The sequence below is a fragment of the Pristiophorus japonicus genome, chromosome 1 (assembly GCF_044704955.1).
Source record: "Pristiophorus japonicus isolate sPriJap1 chromosome 1, sPriJap1.hap1, whole genome shotgun sequence".
NCBI lineage: Eukaryota > Metazoa > Chordata > Chondrichthyes > Pristiophoridae > Pristiophorus > Pristiophorus japonicus.
In genome coordinates, this window is record NC_091977.1 from 225,867,099 (window position 1) to 225,887,551 (window position 20,453).

Sequence of the window (20,453 nt, forward strand, 5' to 3'; positions counted from 1 at the left end):
CAGGTGAAGCAGATTCAATAGTAACTTTCAAAACGGAATTGGATTTATACAGGTTGGACCTCTCTGGTCCGGCACCCTCGGGACCTGACTGGTGCCGGAACAGAGAATTTTCCGAACTCGGGAGGTCACGCCTAGCCTCGGCTTACTGACCGGTACCTGATGACAGCACCCGGGCTCCTGAACGCCTCCACCACGCGCCAGCTGTGAAACTCGGGCCTTACTCTCTCTGTGCTGGTTTACTGCTCTTTTTTTTTAAGGTTGTGTCCGTTACGAAGGAAGGGAAGTAAGAGAGGACATTCACACATTCATCAACTGTGGAGCCAGATTTGTTACCAGGGAAGGGTTACCAGAAAGACCTTATCATACAGAAAGGCTGTGGTCAAGGTAACAGGAGCCTCTTATCAATAAGAGCAGATATTGAGGACAAGATTCAACACCACCTCCAGTGCGCAGTGCAGCCTTCAGCTGCCTGACGAAAAGAGTGTTTGAAGCCCAGGCCCTCAAAGCTGCCACCAAGCTCATAGTCTACAGGACTGTAGTAATACCTGCCCACCTGTATGGCTCAGACATGGACCATGACCATAGACACCTCAAGTCGCTGGAGAAATACAAATACCACCAACGATGTCTCCGCAAGATCCTACAAATCCCCTGGGAGGACCAACGTTCGAATCCTCGACCAGGTCAACATCCCCAGCATTGAAGCACTGACCACACTTGATCAGCTCCGCTGGGCAGGCCACATTGTTCGCATGCCAGACATGACACTCCCAAAGCAAGCACTCTACTCGAACTCCTTCACGGCAAATGAGCCAAAGATGGGCAGAGGCAATGTTGCAAGGATACCCTCAAAGCCTCCCTGATAAAGTACAACATCCCCACTGACACCTAGGAGACCCTGGCCAAAGACCACGCTAAGTGGAGGAAGTGCATCCGGGAGGACGCTGAGCACCTCGAGTCTCATCGCCGAGAGCATGCAGAAATCAAGCGCAGGCAGCGGAAAGAGCATGAGGCAAATCTGTCCCACCCACCCTTTCCCTCAACGACTATCTGTCCCACCTGTGACAGGGACTGTGATTCTCGTACTGGACTGCTCAGCCATCTAAGGACTCATTTTTAGAGTGGAAGCAAGTGTTCCTCGATTCCGACGAACTGCCTATGATGATGATGATGGTCAAGGTAATCATGGACAATGACCCTAAACAAGGGACAATTAGCATCAAGAGTGTTTCTGCTGGAGACATTCACACATTTAATACTGCAAATGTGTTCACATGAGGGCAACAGGAAATCTGTATCAAGATATTGCAAGTTGGATCTTGTATAAAGAAGAGCCACTTCGAAAAGGGAAAAGCAGTGTGTTTAGATAAGAAGGACACAAACTGGTAACTAAGGTCCGGGCCTACAATCAACATAAGGGAACAGCCGATGAGGGGGGAATTGTATGTTTCAGTCAAATCAGAGAAGGGGTTTTTGTGATTCAGCCTGAGTAATTTTATATGTAACAGTCGAATCGCGGGCGGGTTTAACGGTGTCATATTGTGTCAATGCAAATAACCCTTGTGTAGAGGTTTGTATTTTGGGTTTTGGTATTCTGAAATAGGGAGGTAATTGTGTGTATGTTCAATAAACAAACAAATCTAAGGTTGAGCCAAAACCCTGCGCCATGTGTATTTTGTTCTTATAAATCCTGAAGTCAAAGAACTGTGTGTTGTGGGAGCACAAGCCTGCATTTCTGAACTCTTTGCTTCGGCACGGTCTGGAGATTGAAAGGGTTAAAAGTTGGAAGATTCAAGATTAGATTAAAACAGGCTGCTAGCCGATATGGTGCCTTTTAGCCATTGAAATGAGTGCTGGTCATCTGTATGTTAATTATTTGTATGTATCATCGATACTATCTATGCATGGAATCAAAGGGCCCAAGTTTGCCCTCACGCTTAGAACGGCGCACCTCCGTGAGCTGCGCCAACTTTTTAGAACAAAAACCGCGCCTAAAAGTTACCTTGCTATTCTCCCCGCAGCTGGAACGATGAAGGCCCTCGACTTAGCGCAGCACAAGGGGCGAGGGGACGGGGCCAGATCCCGGCGCTGAAAACAGTGCCAGGACCTCTGCACATGCGCGCTAGAGTGTGTGCGCATGTGCAGTAGCTCCTCGCCCCCGAATCTGTGCAGGCTGTGTGGGAGGGGCCCCGAAGCACGCCGTCCTTGGCCGAATGGGCTCCCCACCGCAACCTGCGGGAACAGTGCCTGCAGCATACAGCCGGGTGTACTATAAAGAACATAAAGTCTGGAAAAAATGAGTTGAAGATAAGTTTCTGGAGAGAAAATGATTGAAGGGTATGGGGAAAAGCTGGGTTTCTGGGGTTGAGATTATTTAAAAAGGGATGGGCTTGTTCCTAAACATGTGTCTGTTCTCCCCCCACCCCATGGAGTTGTGTGTTTTTGTATTAATTTCTGAAGAAGCAATTACAATGAGCTTTCTCACAGTGGCTCAGCCATTTGGGGGTTTACAATGACAAAGCTAAAAATGTATTGTTGTGCAGACAGCTTCAAATAATTTGATAAACTGTACAAAAATCACTTGAGGGTGTAAAGATCCTCTGTTACTGGATGTTTTAAAGTACTTTATGCAGCTCTTATCTCCACCTACCTGTTGCGTGTAGATTTGTGTTAGTTTACCTAGGATTCCATAAAAGCAACCAATACAGTAAAGGAGGGGCAGTTCTGAAGCACGTCTGATTTAGCAATGCATGAAGCAGTAAGCTTGTAATCCAAGACGTATGTTCGGAGGAACTGGCTGAGATAGTCGGTTGTGATTAGGCATGTCAACAGTTAATTAGCAAATTTACTACATCAAAAAATAGTTATGGGATGGGATGGTGTAATCATTTTCAAAACATTATAGTGATTGACTTATTGGTTGATTTATTGATTTATTGATTTATTTATCATTTATTATTGATGATGGCTCATTATTTGTAAAAGTGAAGTGTTTAATGCTTGTAAACTTCTCTTCCCCACCCCCCATCTCTTGCTCCCTGCACCTAATTTCTAAAGTGTAGGCAAGGTTTTTCTGAGCGTACAAAAATCTACACTTACTCCAATCTAAGTTAGTTTGGAGTAAGTTTTTGCTGCCTAAACTTGCAAAACAGGCGTATGTGGCCCCCCTTTGAAAAAAAAATCTGTTCTAAAATGAAACTATTCTAACTCACTAGAACTGGAGCAAACTAAATGCCGGGAATTGCAATTTCTAAGATGCTCCATTCTAAACAAGTTGCTCCAGAAAAATAGGAGCAACTCAGGCCGAAACTTGAGCCCAGAGAAACTCCTCTACTGATCATGAGTTGTGTACAGTAATTCATGACATTGTCTGTATTTGAATGTACCTTGTTAATATTTGATGACATCATCTGTATGTTAAACGATTCAGAAAGCAGTTAGCCATGATTTCAGGACAATGCCATTTTTGATTCTACATTATCTGTATGTTAATGCAAAGAAATAAGGGTTCAAAGGCATTTTAGGTATAAGAGATGGAACTGGTTTTTGTCACACACAGACACCAGACACACTGGAATCTCGGAAGGTGTGTCACAGCCGCCACAGTACTCGGAGCAAGCTAGAGCTGCTTTTGTGGAGTATCTCAGTAAATTCCTTGCTGGGTTTGTTTAGTATGAATGTTTAAATAAAAGATCCGATCCTGCCTTTACTACAACTGAGTGTGTGCAGGTAATTTGACGTTTAAAGCAACGAAGCAAAAAGAGCGAGACAGCCGTTACAACATATTGGTGACCCCGACGTGATTTTCAAAAGTTCATTGGCTGAGTCGTTCGAAGAAGAGTTTCCCACATATCAGTTCAAGGGGTTAGTTGTTGTGACTTAAAGGGATCTCCAGTTAGTAATGGGAGGATCAGGGAATATTCCAGCTGAGGTCCGGTCATTTCTTAATGAGTGGATTGAGTCTAAAGGGGGACCTTATGGAATAAGGCAGGAAACAATGACAGGAAGATGGAGAGAGACATGGCAGTCCTTAGTGGAGAGTGTCCAGTTAAAAAAAGATTAAAATGTCTGGGTTAAAAAGTGATAAAAAGAAAAAAGCATTAGTATTGCAGTGTCTAATGCTGGGGATTTAAAAGTTAAGAGAAGAGGCTGAGGCTAGAAATAGGGAAGTCTCAGAACTGAGAGAGCAGCTAACAGCAGTGCGTAAAGAGGTAGAGAATCGGTGATTTCAGGCATTTGGAGCAGCCAGGACTGTTCTGACATGAATCAGCATCTTGCCGATGAACAGAACTATAATCAAGATCTAGAGAAAGTAATATCTAAGCTGCAGCAGATGGTGGTATTAGGTTGCCCAGCGGAGACAGCAATTGATAAAGCTGGGTAGTATTCGGAGGATTCCCCGGGTCTGAGAGTTGAAAAGGGGATTAAGGGACAGGGAGAATGCTGTCCCCTTCTGCAGCTCCTTTGTCTTCTCTGACTTCAGAGCCTCGAACCCATGTGGTTCGCGTGGCAACGTTAGGTATGGAGGCGGAACAGTTAGATGCCTCTTCGGTTCCTCAGACGCTTCACTCCCCGCAACATTACACACGACCTTCCGGTAATGCAGAGAGTGGGGGTGTAAAGTCCTGTCCCTCAGTACAGATTCACACGAGGCATGTAGTGAAGTCAAGGTCACTCTGGACCTGCACCTTTATTTCACAGCTCTGGAATGCTGCACTTGCCTGAGACCTCTGCTTATATACCTGTCTCTTGCAAGTGCACCCCTGGTGGTAAGGTATGCTGGTGGTCACAGGTCATATCTTATTACAGTCATGTATAGCATGTTAGGATACAGTTATATATAATAATGTAAGATACATGACATCACCCTCAGTCTCTCAGGTGGTCTACGCTCTCGCGTGGAGCGTCTGAGTTGTGGTTCAGTTGTTTGCCTTGGTGTCTGTTTTTCTTTGGGTGTGGTTGCTGGTATCTCGCCTGTGCTGTCTGTTTCGATTGGTGTGATTGTTGTTGACTCGCCTGGACTGTCTGTTGGGATTGCCCTTTCCTCAGGTTGTTCCCTCTGTCTGTCCACCAGGTGTGGTGCGAGTTCCACATTGTAGTCTGCCTCTGGTTCCGCAGTGTTGTTGGTAAATCTGCTTTTGACTTGGTCGACATGCCTCTGGCAGGTTTTGCCATTGTCCATTTGTACTACCAGTAGCCTGTTTCCATCCTTGCCCGTTACTGTCCCTGCAAGCCATTTGGGACTCCTGCCATAGTTTAGTATCTCATTCCATCTCCCCCTCGAATTTCTGTCATGGTACTCAGTCAGCTTATGGCACTTTGCCTCAACGATTTCGTGCATGTCTGGGAGGATTAATGAGAGCCTTGTTTTTAAAGTCCTTTTCATCAACAGTTGCGCGGGGGGGATCCCAGTCAGTGAGTGCGGACGAGATCTGTATGCCAGCAGCAATTGCGACAGGCGACCCTGCAGCATGGGACCTTGGATTTTAAGCATGCTCTTGTTTAATGATTTGCACTGCTCTCTCCGCCTGGCCGTTGGAGGCTGGCTTGAATGGTGCCGTCTTGACGTGATTTATGCCGTGGTCAATTATAAAGTCTTGGAATTCTGCGCTGGTGAAGCACGGACCATTGTCACTGACCAATATGTCAGGGATTCCGTGCATTGCAAACATGGTTGCGAGGCTCTCCACAGTGGTGGAGGTTGTGCTCGAGTTTAAAATGGTGCATTCGATCCACTTTGAAAATGCATCTACAACTACGAGGAACATTTTGCCCATGAATGGGCCTGCATAGTCTCACCCGCGACCACGGTTTGGTAGGCCAGGGGCTTAGTAGAGCCTCCCTGGGGGCATTGCTGAGTTGGGCACAAATGGTGCACCTTCGGATGCAGAGCTCCAAGTCCGCGTCAATACCAGGCCACCAGACGTGGGATCTGGCTATGGCCTTCATGAGAACGATCCCCAGGTGCTCGCGGTGGAGTCCCAGACAAATACCTCTCTGCCTCGCAGAGGCATGTCTGCTCGGCTGCCCCACATCAGGCAGTCTGCTTGTAGTGATAGCTCATGCATGCGCGTGTGAAAGGGTTTTAATTCCTCGGGGCAGGCATCGCGAGCCTCTGCCCAGTCATTGGTTAGGACACATCTTTTTACTAAGGATAACGTGGGGTCGCTGGCCGTCCAGGCTCTGATTTGGCGAGCCGTCATGGGTGAACCTGTGGATTCAAGGGCATTGATTGCCATGACTATCTCACAGTCCTGTTCATCAGACCCTTCCGTGGTCGCCAGGGGTAGCCTGCTGAGCGCGTCGGCACAGTTGTCTGTGCCTGGTCTGTGCCTTATTGTGTAGTCGTAGGACACCAGCATGAGTGCCCACCGTTGAATTTGCGCCGAGTCGTTGGCGTTTATTGCCTTGCTCTCGGATAGGAGGGACGTGAGGGGCTTGTGGTTGGTTTCTAACGCGAACTTGGCCCCGAAAAGGTATTGGTGCATCTTTTTGACACCGTACACGCACGCGAGCGCCTCCTTCTCTACCATTCCGTACCCGCGCTCTGCCCGCGAAAGTGACCTGGAGGCATAAGCTATGTGTTGTAATTTGCCCGCACTATTGACATGTTGCAAAACGCACCCGACCCCATATGCTGATGCATCGCATGTGAGAACTAGCTTTTTACCTGGGTCAAAGAAAGTCAAAACACTGTTGGAACACAGAAGGTTGCGTGCCTTATTGAAGGCGCGTTCCTGGGCGTCCCCCCCAAAACCAATCGCACCCCTTTCTGAGTAGCACGTGGAGAGGCTCCAGCAATGTGCTAAAGTTCTGCATAAAGTTCCCAAAGTAATTGAGTAGCCCGAGAAAGGCACGCAGTTCTGAGACATTCCGGGGCCTGGGTGCCAGGCGAATTACTTCTGTTTTGGACTCTGTTGGGCGGATTCCATCAGCGGCAATCCTTCTGCCCAAAAATTCAACCTCGGGTGCGAGAAACAGGCACTTGGATTTCTTGACTCATAGGCCTACCCGATCCAACCGCTTTAGTACTTCCTCCAAATTACGGAGATGGGAGTCGGTGTCCCTGCCCGTGATAAGTATGTCATCTTGAAATACAACCGTCCCCGGGATGGACATGAGCAGACTCTCCATGTTGCGCTGGAATATGGTGACCTGATGCCGAATGTACATGAAAAGGCCTCGATGTGTGTTGATGGTGGTGAGTAGCTTGGATTCCTCGGTCAATTCTTGCGTCATATACGCAGATGTGAGGTCTAATTTTGAGAAAAGTTTACCTCCAGCCAATGTGGCAAATAAGTCCTCCGCTCTGAGCAGCGGGTACTGGTCCTGTAGGAAGACTCTGTTTATGGTAGATTTGTAGTCCCCACAGATTCGTACGGATCCATCAGGCTTCATGACTGGGACGATGGGACTTGCCCAGTCGCTAAATTCCACAGGTGATATAATGCCTTCCCGCAGAAGCCTGTCTAGTTCGTGTTCAATCTTTTCCCTCATCACATAGGGTACAGCTCTGGCCTTGTGATGGACCGGTCTAGCATCCTGTGTGATGTAGATTTTGACTTTGGCCCCTATGAAAGTGCCCACACCTGGCTGAAAGAGATGTTCAAATCGCTTTATAATTGTTGAGCAGGTGGTCCGTTCCTCTGGTGATATGGCATGGACATCATCCCATTCCCAGTTTAGTTTTGCCAGCCAGCTTCTCCCCAGTAGTGCTGGGGGGTCTCCGGGGACAATCCACAGGGGAAGTTGGTTCACTGTCCCTTTGTGTGTGACAGAGAGCATGGCGCTGCCGAGGACTGGTACGGTTTCTTTAGTATAGGTCCTTAGTGTGGTGTCGACCCTTGTGAGTTTTGGTCTGTCTCTTTTATGCGGCCACAGTTGTTCCAATTGTTGAGCGCCCATGAGAGATTGACTCGCTCCCGTATCCAGCTCCATGTTGACAGATATCCCGTTGAGTAAGACCCTCATCATTATAGGAGGCGTCCTGTTGTAGGAGCAGCGGCCATTGATCGTGTTGACCCGCTGTACATCGGTGTCCTGGGTACTGTCCCCACCATCTTCTGGTCCGCTTTCCAACCCATCCAATTCGTATACTAGCCGAGCTGCCATTTTTTTGCACATGTGGGCCAAATACCCTGTATATTCACAATTTCTGCAAACAGCCTGCTGCAATCGACATCCCCTTGATGAGTGCCCACCCCCACACCTCCAGCACAGACTTGTTCTATTGTTTAAAGTGTTCCCAAAGAATGAGCTGTGTCCGGCTGATCTCTCTTGAGCTTCTCTCAGTTTGTAGTTGATTGCTCGCATTGTGGGTTGATGAGGTGTGAACGGCCGTTCCTATGGCCCTTGATGGCTTCTGCCTGCTGTCGAGAGCCTGTTGTCCCGGTTTTGTCTGTGTGTGGGGGTAGCAGCTTGTTTAGTGCTGTGAACTTCTTCTTCCGATATTTCGTTAGTTGTTGTACCTGCATTGTAAATCAACCTCATTTCTTCTTCCCCTACCAAGAATGTCTGTGCAACCAGTGCTGCTGCCTCTAAGGTCAGGTTCTTGGTCTCTATGAGCTTTCGGAATATGCCTGCATGGCCTATTCCTTCAATGAAAAAGTCTCTCAGCATTTCTCTCCTCAGTTCATCGGAGAACTCACATAAACTAGCCAACCTCCGAAGTTCCGCCACGAAGTCGGGTATGCTCTGGCCCACACAGCGTCTGTAGTTGTAGAACCTGTGTCTGGCCATGTGTAGGCTGCTCGCTGTCTTCAGGTGGTCTCTTACCAGTGTGCTCAATTCTTCAAACGACTTGCTTACTGGTTTCTCGGGTGCCAACAGATCCTTCATTAAAGCGTATGTTTTCGAGCCACAGCTGGTCAAGAGATGGGCTCTTCTCTTGTCTGCCTTATCGTCACCTAACCAGTCTTTGGTTACAAAGCTTTGATGGAGCCTTTCTATAAAGTCCTCCCAATTGTATCCCGCATTGTACTTTTCATCTGATCCTTTGTTCGCCATTCTGTGGATTCTATAATCCCGTAACTCGTCGCCACTGTAAAGTCCTGTCCCCTCATTACAGATTCACACGAGGCATGTAGTGAAGTCAAGGTCACTCTGGACCTGCACCTTTATTTCACAGCTCTGGAATGCTGCACTTGCCTGAGACCTGTCCTTATATACCTGTCTCTTGCAAGTGCACCCCTGGTGGTAAGGTATGCTGGTGGTTATAGGTCATATCTTATTACAGTCATGTATAGCATGTTTGGATACAGTTATATATAATAATGTAAGATACATGACAGGGGGAAGCACACTTGGGCAGACAAGGTGAGAGCAGGATCATGATTCCTCTACTCCCTATGGTCCTCGTGAAGGGACCACTACCTTAAGTGGTTTTGAGGATTCTCGGTATGACCGAGGAGGGGTAAAGTTAGAGGACATGAGAGCTATCCTTGGTGAAGTGGGGCCTGCACCGCTTCAAGATCTTAATAAATTTGCCCAGTGGTGATGTAATATTCTGGGATAGTGGCAGTCAGGGAACACATCAGAGAAATCGAGGGTTCACATGATTCTGCGAGCTTTAGGGAATCACTGGAGAAAGGTAGTAGGTTTTGAAACAACGTCCAGGGCTCTGCTTGGTCGAATAATAGCTGCAATCTTTGGTGCTCACTCAGGGCAGCAGTTATTAAAGTGGCTTGCATTATTACCAGGAGAAGGACCCAGGGAAGCAGGGGAACGTATATTTCAGTTGTGTAAAAGTTTGGGAAGTAACTGGATTGCTATCAGTCATTACAGGGATGATACACATAGAGAGATCATTTTGACTCTCCTACCCCCTTCAGTAGTTCTGGAAGTAGATGCCTGGGGCAGAGATGATAGTTTTGATAAATGGTTGGCAAGGGTAGAAAGCTTGTATCACAGAGCTGCAGGAATTTCAGCCATGGAAGTGAGACAGGGGTTACAGCGATGGAAGGCAGAAGGGCCTGAGTGGATGAATCCCGCGAGGAGTCGCATAAAAGGAGCAGGACCAGGTGGTGCCTGGATCCCAACCCGTCAGTTGATAGCGGACAGGGATAGACTGGCTAAAGAATTAGAAAAATTAAAAGAAAAGCTGAAGAATCAGGAAAGAGAAGCTAAAGTCACAGACTGGGATGATACCTCGGTTCAGTTGGTGAGATCAGGAGTAGATTCTGCAGGTGAGGGAGGATTCCTATAGGGATGCCGCGCCTCAATCACGCATGTCGTTTCTTTCGGACCCTTACTTCAGGATAGGGGCGGCCATACCCTTATCAAGGCTTGTGTGGAGGGGCAGCAGGTAATTGACACAGGGTCTGCTGGACAAATGAAGGTTGAGGTGCTCCTGGAGGAAGGGGAATCCCCTCTTTAGAGACAGTACCCCATCTCCCCAGATGCACCGAGCAATTATTGAACAGCCAGAGATGAAAGCAGTGGGAGAAGCTTGCTCAGAAGCATTTAAAGTTTCTGCAGGAATGGGCTGTCTTAAAACTGAAGAGATGTTCAGTGAGGGAGTTACAAACATGATCTTAAAGGATGCAAAATAGAAGTTGGAGCGTTGCAAATGTCGAGAAGAAATTACAGCAGTTCCGAAGGGTGAACTGAGAGAAGGACTGGGTCTCTCGACTGACTATTCAGCATTTCCGTCATCCTTTACTCTATGTTGTTACAATTCTCCCATAAAGCAAAGAAAATTGTTAAAACCTGTGCAGAGGGCAACAGACTTGGTCGAAGACATCGATTGCGAGTTTACATTTCTGAATGTAAACAGCATGGAATTCAGTCAAAAACATCAAAAATTGAAAGTTGAATTAAGTGAAAATGGATATGGTGATCACAGACCAATGGACTTTAAAATGGTATCCTGAGAATTAGAGTCTGCAGCAACCCTACTTTGAACCTAATCTTGCTGCTATTTGGAAGAAGGAAATGCGGAAATAGAGTACAAGATTTCAACAGCTATCGAGTTAGAATCAAGCAATTGTTGTGGACATTAACCATCACACTGCGGAAATTGAGAACGTTCACACAACTTTGGATCAGATGTTACCCAGATACGACCTACTGAGGGGCAAAGAGAAGTGGGGGAATGTGGGAGTGCAAGCCTGCATTTCTGAATGCTTTGCTTCGACGCGGTCTGGAGAGTGAAAGGGTTAAAAGTTGGAAGAGTCAAGATTGGATTAAAAGAGGCTGCTAGCTGATATGGTGCCTTTTAGCCATTGAAATGAATGCTGGTCATCTGTATCTTAATTATTTGTATGTATCATCGATACTATCTATGCATGAATCAAAGAAACCCCTCTGCTGATCATCGGAGTTGTGTACAGTAATTCACGACATTGTCTGTATTTGAGTCTACCTTGTTACTATTTGATGACATCATCTGTATGTTAAACAATTCAGAAAGCAGTTATCTGTGATTTCAGGACAATGCCATTTTTGATTCTACATTGTCTGCATGTTAATGTAAAGAAATAAGGGTTCAAAGACTTTTTAAAGAGATGGAACTGGTTTTTGTCACACACAGACACCAGACACACTGGAATCTTGGAAGGTGTGTCACACGCCGGCACGGAACTCGGAGCAAGTTAGAGCTGCTTTTGTGGAGTATCTCAGTAAATTCCTTACTGAATTTGTTTTAGTATGAATGTTTAAATAAAAAACCCGATCCTGCCTTTACTACAACTGAGTGTGTGCGTAATTCGACATTTAAAGCAACGAAGCAAAAAGAGCGAGACAGCCGTTACAACATGTGTAACAGGGGACTAATATCAGAACCCTTACACATGTGCAAATCTATTCAATCCAGTCGCAGGATGTGACGCGGTTGGGACCAACGACCCAGAAGCGTTCTGTGCATGCACTGCGCAGAAGTCGTCTACAATCACTCCATTTTTTTTTAAATGCTCTTCTCCCTCAGGTCCAGCTTTGGCGCTTCAGTCAGCCACCTGCCCTTCCCTTTCCTTGCCCAGCCCGCTTACCTCACTGAACAGCGCGGGAAACTGGGACGCCACCCACGCCGGGACTGATGCCGAATCACGAATGTTTCCGGATTAGAGAGTCCCGGAGTGGAGAGGTACAACCTGTACTTCAAAAGGATAAATTTGCAGCGTATGGGAAAAGAGCAGGAAAGTAAAACTAATTGGATAGTTCTTTCAAAGAGCCGGCTCGACACGATGGGCTGAATAGCCTCCTTCTGTTCTGTATGATTCTATGATTCTATGAACTTGGTCTTGGGCTGTAGTGTAAAGTGGGCGATAGTGAATCGACCACCCGTTTTACACACTACCCGATTTTCTTCTCCAGTGAAGTCTTGATCATTTGAAAGGCGCCACATAAATGTAAGTCTTTCTTTATTTCCTAGCAGCTGGATTCATAACAGCTCTGGCTGAGCCTTGGGGCTACTTTCTCATCTATGGATGGTGTGGAAAGTGGGAAGACCAAGAAGGAAGAGGAGATAAACACCTAAAAAAGTGTAAATCCCACCCTCAATGAAAGCAAAGATAATTCAGAAGTGGACAAACCTTCTCCTTCCTTTCTTTGTCATCACTCTCGTCAAGTAAGACCTCAAACATCCGTTCCACTCTGGAGTCTGTGGAGAACTGAATTTTTAACTGTTGGGGAAGAGAACAATATACAGTCATCACACTGAACATAGTGAATAAAAGGTTTAATTTGATAAATTAGGCAAGAAGTAAAGAAATTAGACAATGTAAATGAATGATCTCCCAAGATCTGAAAATAGATAAAAGGAACAGTTTGGGATTGGCTCCCCATTATATATATGGGTCAAGCTCCCACGCATTCAGCGGGTTGCTGCAGAGTTTGCATGCACAGATATGGGACTGCTGGGTCAATTTGCATAGAATGTACAGCACAGGAACAGACCATTCAGCCCGTCAGGTCCATGCCGGTGTTTATGCCCCACACGAGCCTCCTGCCACCCCTCATCATCTCGCTCTATCAGCATAACCCCCTATTCCTTTCTCCCTCATGTGTTTATCTAGCTTCCCCTTAAATGCATCTATGTTATTCACCTCAACTACTCCCTGTGGTAGCGAGTTCCACATTCTCAACACTCTCTGGGTAAAAAAGTTTTTCATGAATTCCCTATTGGATTTATTGATGACTATCATATTTGTGGCCCCTAGTTTTGGACAGCCCCACAAGTGGAAACATCTTCTCCACATCTACTCTATCAAACCCCTTCATAATATTAAAGACCTCTATCAGGTCACCCCTCAGCCTTCTCCTGTTCAGTCTTTTCTGATAGTTATAACCTCTCAGTTCTGGTATAATTCTAGTAAATCTTTTTTGCACCTTCTCCTATATCCTTTCAACAATATGAAGACCAGAACTGTGTGGTCGAACCAAGGTTCTATACAAGTTTAACATAACTTCTCTGCTTTTCAATTCTATCCCTCCACAAATAAACCCCAGCGCTCAGTGTTCTGTCAGCACAGCACTACTTAAATGGTGGCAGCAATGTTAGAATGTTTACTTTTGCCATTTCACAATCGGTGATAATTCTAGGGGGCTGAAATTGCCCCTTTCAATAAGTGCTGTGGCAACCTGAAAGCAGCAGCCATGGGTCGGTAAGCACTCACCGCTCGGTCGGCGCGGAGGAGCCGCCATTTTGAAAATTGCCCTCGTGGATCTTCCCGGTGGAGAATGTCCCCGCTCCGCCAGTGTTGCCGCCCCATCGACCCCTTACTGACTGGCGCCGACCCCCTTTCCGCCCTGCATGGAAAATTGCCCCACAGGAGCCGATTGACATCCAGTCGGTGCCATGGACAGTTTTTCCTGGCGGGAACCTTCTTGTGGCTGGGCGGTGCATCCGCCCTTAAAGGGGAGGTCGCACTGCCGCGGCCGCCATTTTATTTAATTGTCGGCCGACTGCTAGGTCGGCCAGACAATGGCAGCCATGGGTTCAGCCGGGCCGCCAACAGGCAGCCCAGCACCCCCTCTTGGGTGCCAGGCCGCTGACCCGGCCGAAACTCTCCCTGGTGGCCCACTAAAGTGGCTGCAGAGTTCGCAGCGGCCCTCCCCTTTGACTCTGCATCACACTGACGTCACCAGCGATGCACTGATGACTCGGAGAGATGGCCACTCCGACCCGCCCCACCTCCGCCCCTCTCCCGACGCCTGCTCCAACCCGCCCGTACTTCCGCCCCTCTCCCGACACCAACACTGCTCCGACCGGAAACAAGAAACAAAGTGCTGAAAATCGCCAAATTGTCTGCTCCATGCATTGGGGCGGACGGAACACTTTAAAATTGGTAGGTGCGCCCCATTTCGGGCGGAGGGCAATTTCGGCCCCTATGTCTTTTGAAGTAAAAATTCAATGATAGCTGTCAGAACGTAGGATAAAGAGTTGGGCAAACAAAGAAAATGAGGCCACTGTCCCAGCTACATTAAATAGTGACAATTTTAAAAAGTTGCGAACCATTTTGTGGTGCGATGATGCTGAATGTTCAAATTCTTCAAACTGACTTTGAGCCATTAGTTTCCATTTTACTTTTCAAAGCAGAATCTGTTTAGGTCTGAAATTTGTAGAACGGTCAGATTACCATAAAATGGCACCTCAGTGGGTTTTTCAGAGGTTTTGGGTGCATCTCAGTCCGATAATACAGGGTATCACCGTCGAATTATTGGCCCCAGTGCTCATTTTTCAATGTGTAGCATTAAAGCTATACACTGTAAACAAAAAAAGAATTCTGCAGCTCTCACCTTGTCCTGAATATCGCTATTCAGACGGCGCAAGATTTCTTGAAAGGTTTTGTTGTTGGGCTCCATCGTCACACATCTCTGGACGTCTTTGAAAGCTTGATCCAACTTTCCCAGCTTCTCCAGTGCCTGACTACGCCTGAAGAGAGCTTTGATGTCCGATGCATCTATATCAATAGCTGATGAAAGGAACAATTTGTTATTTATTCAGATAAATGTCTTAGCTTGTCACCTTTCATTGCACTACAACCACAACAACTTGCCTTTAAAGTAGTAAAAACCGTCCAAGGCACTTCACAGCAGACAAAATTTGACACCGAGCTACATAAGGAGAAATTAGGGCAGGTGACCAAAAGTTTGGTCAAAGAGATAAGTTTCAGGAGGAAAGAGAGGTAGAGAGGCGGAGAGGTAGAGAGGCGGAGAGATTTAGGAAGGGAATACCAGAGCTTAGGGTCTCGGCAGCTGAAGGCATGGCCGGCAATGGTGTTGTGATTAAAATCGGGGATCCTCAAGAGGCCAGAGTTGGAGGAGTGCAGTGATCTCGGTGGGTTGTGGGGTTGGAGGAGGTTACAGAGATAGAGAGGGGGCAAGGCCATGGAGGGATTGAAAACATGGATGAGAATTTAAAAATCAAGTAATTGCTGGACCACAACACAGAAAGTCACTTTACCTCTTGATGCATCTGAAGCAGCTGGCACGTAATTTTCCTTTAAGGAAGAAGAAAGAATGAGGTGATGACCAGGTTTTATTATATTTGTGACTCGTCTTTTGTATAATTCACTGTAATAGAGTAGCAACATAGACTGAATAAATAGTGAACACCTCATGATCTACTGAAAATAATCCCTATACAGTATATGCCACAATATATATCAAATAACAGATCATAAATACTGGGGCTGCTCTAGCAGGTCGGAGGCTGGGTATTCTGTGGCGAGTGTCTCACCTCCTGACTTTCCACCATCTACAAGGCACAAGTCAGGAGTGTGATGGAATACTCCCCACTTGCCTGGATGAGTGCAGCTCCAACAACACTCAAGAAGCTCGACACCATCCAGGACAAAGCAACCCGCTTGATTGGCACCCCATCCACCACCTTAAACGTTCACTCCCTCCACCACCGGCACATCGTGGTTGCAGTGTGTAGCATCTACATCGTCCATGGGTCAAAATCCTGGACCTCCCTACCAATGTTCCGTTCTGTGCAGCCTGTTTCTTTTAATAGCAGTCCCTTTAGATTTTTGTACATGAGCGGTATTTATAATGTAAAAGCTGGTGCATAGCCTGCGCGGGACCTATCAGACTATTGTGCGGCCGTGTGCGAATCTTAGTGGGAACATTGCTAACAGCACTGCGGGAGTACCTTCACCACACAGACTGCAGCGTTTCAAGAAGGCGGCTCACCACCACCTTCTCAAGGGCAATTAAAGATGGGCCATAAACATCGGCCTTTCCAGCAATGCCCATTGTCATGTATCCTACATGGCCACTGTTGGTACTATCACAAGGTGTGCCACCAGAGGGCACAGCAGTGGGAGACTTGTAGGTCACCTGTACAGGTGTGCCTGGCCTAGTATAAAAGGCAGGCCACCAGGTGTGATCTTCACTCTGGAGTTAATTAATAAAGGACAGTTCAAGTATAACAGAATACCTCGTGGAGTCATTGTTAGAGTATCTAAGGACACAACAACTGGCGACGAGATTACGAACTTTCACGCGGAAATGGCTACCCTTGGTACGTTGCAGCAGTTCGCCGATGGTGATAATTGGGACACCTTTGTGGAGAGGCTAGAACATTTCTTCACCGCAAATGACCTGACAGGAGACGACCCGGCCGCACTGGTTGATAAGCGCAGAGCTATCCTGTTAACCAGTTGTGGGCCCAACGTCTATGGCCTCGTCAGGGACTTTCTGACACCAGCGAAGACAACGACCAAGTCGTACAAGGAGCTCGTAACCCTGATCCAGGAGCAACTCAAGCCCAAGGAGAGCATCCTCACAGCCAGACACCGGTTCTATACCCACCGACGGCCCGAAGGCTAGGAAGTTGCGAAGTACGCCGCAGACCTCAGGAGGCTGGCGGCACTGTGCGAGTTCGGCACCCACCTCAACGAAGCGCTGCGGAACATTTTAGTCATTGGAATTGGCCATGAGGGCCTTCTTCACAAGCTACTGTCGGCGGATACCACAGTCACACTGAAGAAGGCCCTCTCTGTGAGCCAGTCATTCATAACCTCGACCTGCAGCTCTAGGCAGATGTCTCACCCTCAGGATTCAAACCCGGCAGATACTGTGCACCGAGTGGTGCCATTCAAGGGCTGGACTGTAGAGCACGAATCCTCTCAGGGAAGAGAGAACAGGCTCCTGAGTCCCTTAACTCAGAGTCCGAGGGGGGCTAATCGAGTAGCTCTATGCTGGCGTTGCGGAGGGAATCACAGGGCTCACCAGTGCCGTTTTAAAGACTATGTATGCAAAGGCTGCAGCACAAAGGGCCACCTCCAGTGAATGTGTAAGAGAAATAGGACTCACTGTGTCGATGAGGAGTCCACAGATGGCCATAAATCCAGCGCGGATTATGAATTATTAGACAGAGAGGCAGCCCAGTCCTACGGGGAGGTACACAGCATGTTTACCTGAACCACCGAGTGTTCCCCGCTGAAGATGGAAGTCGAGATAGAGGGAAGTCCAGTCTTCATGGAAGTGGACACGGGGGCGAGCTAGTCAGTGATGAATCAAGGAGCCTTTGAGAGTCTATGGGACAATCCGGCTGAACGACCCAAGTTGGTCCCAGTTCAGGCAAAGCTGCGCACCTACACCGATGAAATCATCCCAGTCGTTGGTAGTGTGAATGTAAAGGTACTCCATGATGGCACGGTGCACAAGTTACCTCTGTGGATTATTGCAGGTGATGGACCAACACTGCTCGGCAGAAGGTGGATGGAGAAGATCCATTGGAAGTAGGAAGACTTCACCCCTCCCGTGATCGAGGTCCTCTGCGCTCAGAGGCAAAGCAAGCCCTCACCGGAGGGTGGACCCGGCACCAGAGAGCAGACCAGCACAGCACCCGAGACAGACCGCTCAGCACGACTGCGTGGAGAGGATCCAGCTGAGACGATCCGAATGCACCTTCCAGGCTCTAGTGGCAGGATTTCGGAGGAAGAAAATCGGATCCAGAAGTGAATTCCCAGCTTCGGTGGCAGAACCCGGGGAGAAGAGGATCACCGCAGTTGACATCGTGGACGAAGGAAAGATGGCGCCAAAACCACGAGGTGATGCGCTGAAGACAAAGTTGGCCGCGGCCAGACCACGAGGTGCAGCGCTGATGGAGCAACACGTGGCACCAAACGGAGAAGTGGATTGGGCTAAAGCAAGCAAGGCTCTCTTAAAGGAGGCCTGCAACCCACCACAATTAAAGGGACAGTTCCACACAATTAAGCAATGTAATAGTAATTGTAAGTTGGAGACAAAATGTGTAACGGATCATGTAACGTGTCTAACTGATAATTGGAATTGTATATATGCAACCAGCGAGGAAAAGTCGCGCGATTGTGATCAGACCCCCAGAGTGTCCATCATAAGTAAGGAAAAGCTGTGCGATGCAGCGGGCAGACACCCATCGGGTGCACACAGGTCCAGCAAGCTACCCAATGCAGTAGCCTGCGTCCCGGGGACCAGAGTCATGCACCATGAAGTGTGGCCACAAGCAGCCGACACACACGAGCTGCAGAGCAAGCGACCTCAGCAGGGCAAAGGCACCGGTGGTGATACCCTGCCCTGGGTCGGCTCCATCTCTCAGGCAATCGATGGCACCAATTGCCATGAGCCTGAAGGAGCAGACTGCACCAAGGCCATATCTTTAGATGTAGGGTCACCTGCCACTGTTCCCCCAGAGGAAACAAGCACCAGTCAGGATCTCAAACCAAGCGACACTCAGGCCAGCGAGTCAGCAGTTCCCCATGCACTGCTAGATGACAGCCCCTCAGGGAGCAGCTGTGACCCAGGGCGCAAACAAAGGACAGGGAGGTCACAGTCATCTGTGAACCAGCCCGATGCTAGGGAGCACAGCAACAGCCACGAGAGCAGGCTACACGAGCCAAACGGGTTCCCACTGCCAGCAAAGGGCACTGAGGCACCACCAGACTACAGGGACACAATGCAGCAGCTCTGGAACTAGCTTGTCCTCACGCACTGGTCACCGCATCGATAAGGCATCTAATGTACTTGTCGCACCACGGAACCACACACACAAAAAAAATGCAAAACCCACTAACCTGAACTTGAATGTACACGACTATCAGGAGCCCCTGCCACATCGATGTGGGAGAGGGGGAGAATGGAATGGTTAGAAGCACACACTCACAAACAGCAACCACCAGCATGCTACTGCACCAACTACCCACCCAAGGTTGAGGTGGCCCGCCAGAGGTCAACCAGACAAAACCCACATAGAGCTAAGCCCAGAGCACAGTCAATGCAGAAGCAATTTGTACTGAGGGTTCAGGGGGGAGTGATGTTATGTATCCTACATGGCTACTGTTGGTACTATCACAAGGTGTGCCACCAGAGGGCACAGCAGTGGGAGACGTGCAGATTACCTGTACAGGTGTGCTTGGCCTGGTATAAAAGGCAGGCCACCAGGTGTGATCCTCACTCTGGAGTTAACTAATAAAGGACTAAGGTCACGACAGTTCAAGTACAACACACTGCCTCATGGAGTCATTGTTAGAGCATCTAAGGACACAACACCCAGATCCCAAGGCTTAATTCAAAAAATGATCCCCTGTGGTTATGAGTCAAAGAATAGGCTGTTTGTGGGATCTTGCAGTGTGCGAAATTGGCTGCTGTGTTCCCTACATTACAACAGTGACTACACTTGAAAAGTTCATCATTGGCTGTCAAGTGTTTTGTGAAATCCTGAGGTCGTGAAATGCACTACATAACTGCAAGCTCCTTTGTTTCTTTATATAAATCGAAAAGTTCTGCGCAGCTCCAGGGCTATGGTAAGTTGTGAATCTTTAGCTTGTACTTGCATATTATTCATGAGAGATGGTAAATTGGAGAACACCCATGTAGCTGTTTGTGGCATCTTCTAAACACAGCTGCACAATGAGGATGTGCAGCTGGTCTCAAACTGGCACTGTCATTTTGCTGCAATTCTCACCTGCAATAGGACAGCCTCCTCAAAGCGCTACCAATGGAGACACACTCAACCACCAGAGAGCCATGCCACAGAACTAAGATTATGAAACGTTATTTATGCAATAAAGGTACAAACTGAATACCGTTTAACAGAACAAGGTACAGCCTTGTTCCTGCTTTATTACGGCCCAAAGTGCCTGACTCACAAAATGGCTGGCCTTTTATACCAGAGCAGCACCCTGTGCGTGCTGCTCAGTGGCCTCCTACAATGACACCATCTGGTGGCTACAAACAGCATGTAAATACATGACAATACTCTCCTCTGAGATCTTATCAGTCTTTCACAGGTTGAGACAGTCCGGTGCTTTACGCTCCCGGGTTGACCATCTCAGTTCGATTCCAGCCTTCGGTGAGTGTCGGAGTCTGTTGTGGCTGGTGGCTGGATGGCTGACTTGTTGGGGGTGGCAGTGGCCATGTCAGGAATTGCAAGTCCATTTTTATTGAACAAATCCGTGATGGAAATTCAGGGTTCACTGATGACCCTTGAGTTCACTGAAGGCTGCTAGTAGGTTGGTTGGTCATCG

General features: G+C 47.8%; 1 protein-coding gene across 4 annotated transcripts in view; it reads right to left on the reverse strand.

Annotated features, from left to right (window-relative positions):
- unc45b (unc-45 myosin chaperone B) overlaps positions 1 to 20,453 on the reverse strand; it is a 136,805-nt gene that overhangs the window by 74,481 nt on the left and 41,871 nt on the right. For all 4 annotated transcript variants that reach the window (XM_070887163.1, XM_070887173.1, XM_070887182.1 and 1 more), the window contains exons 3-5: positions 15,401 to 15,437; positions 14,734 to 14,909; positions 12,528 to 12,617 (exon numbers count right to left, since the gene is read on the reverse strand). In XM_070887163.1, the coding sequence (XP_070743264.1) occupies positions 12,528 to 12,617; positions 14,734 to 14,909; positions 15,401 to 15,437 (303 nt within the window). The remainder of the gene's footprint in view (positions 1 to 12,527; positions 12,618 to 14,733; positions 14,910 to 15,400; positions 15,438 to 20,453) is intronic.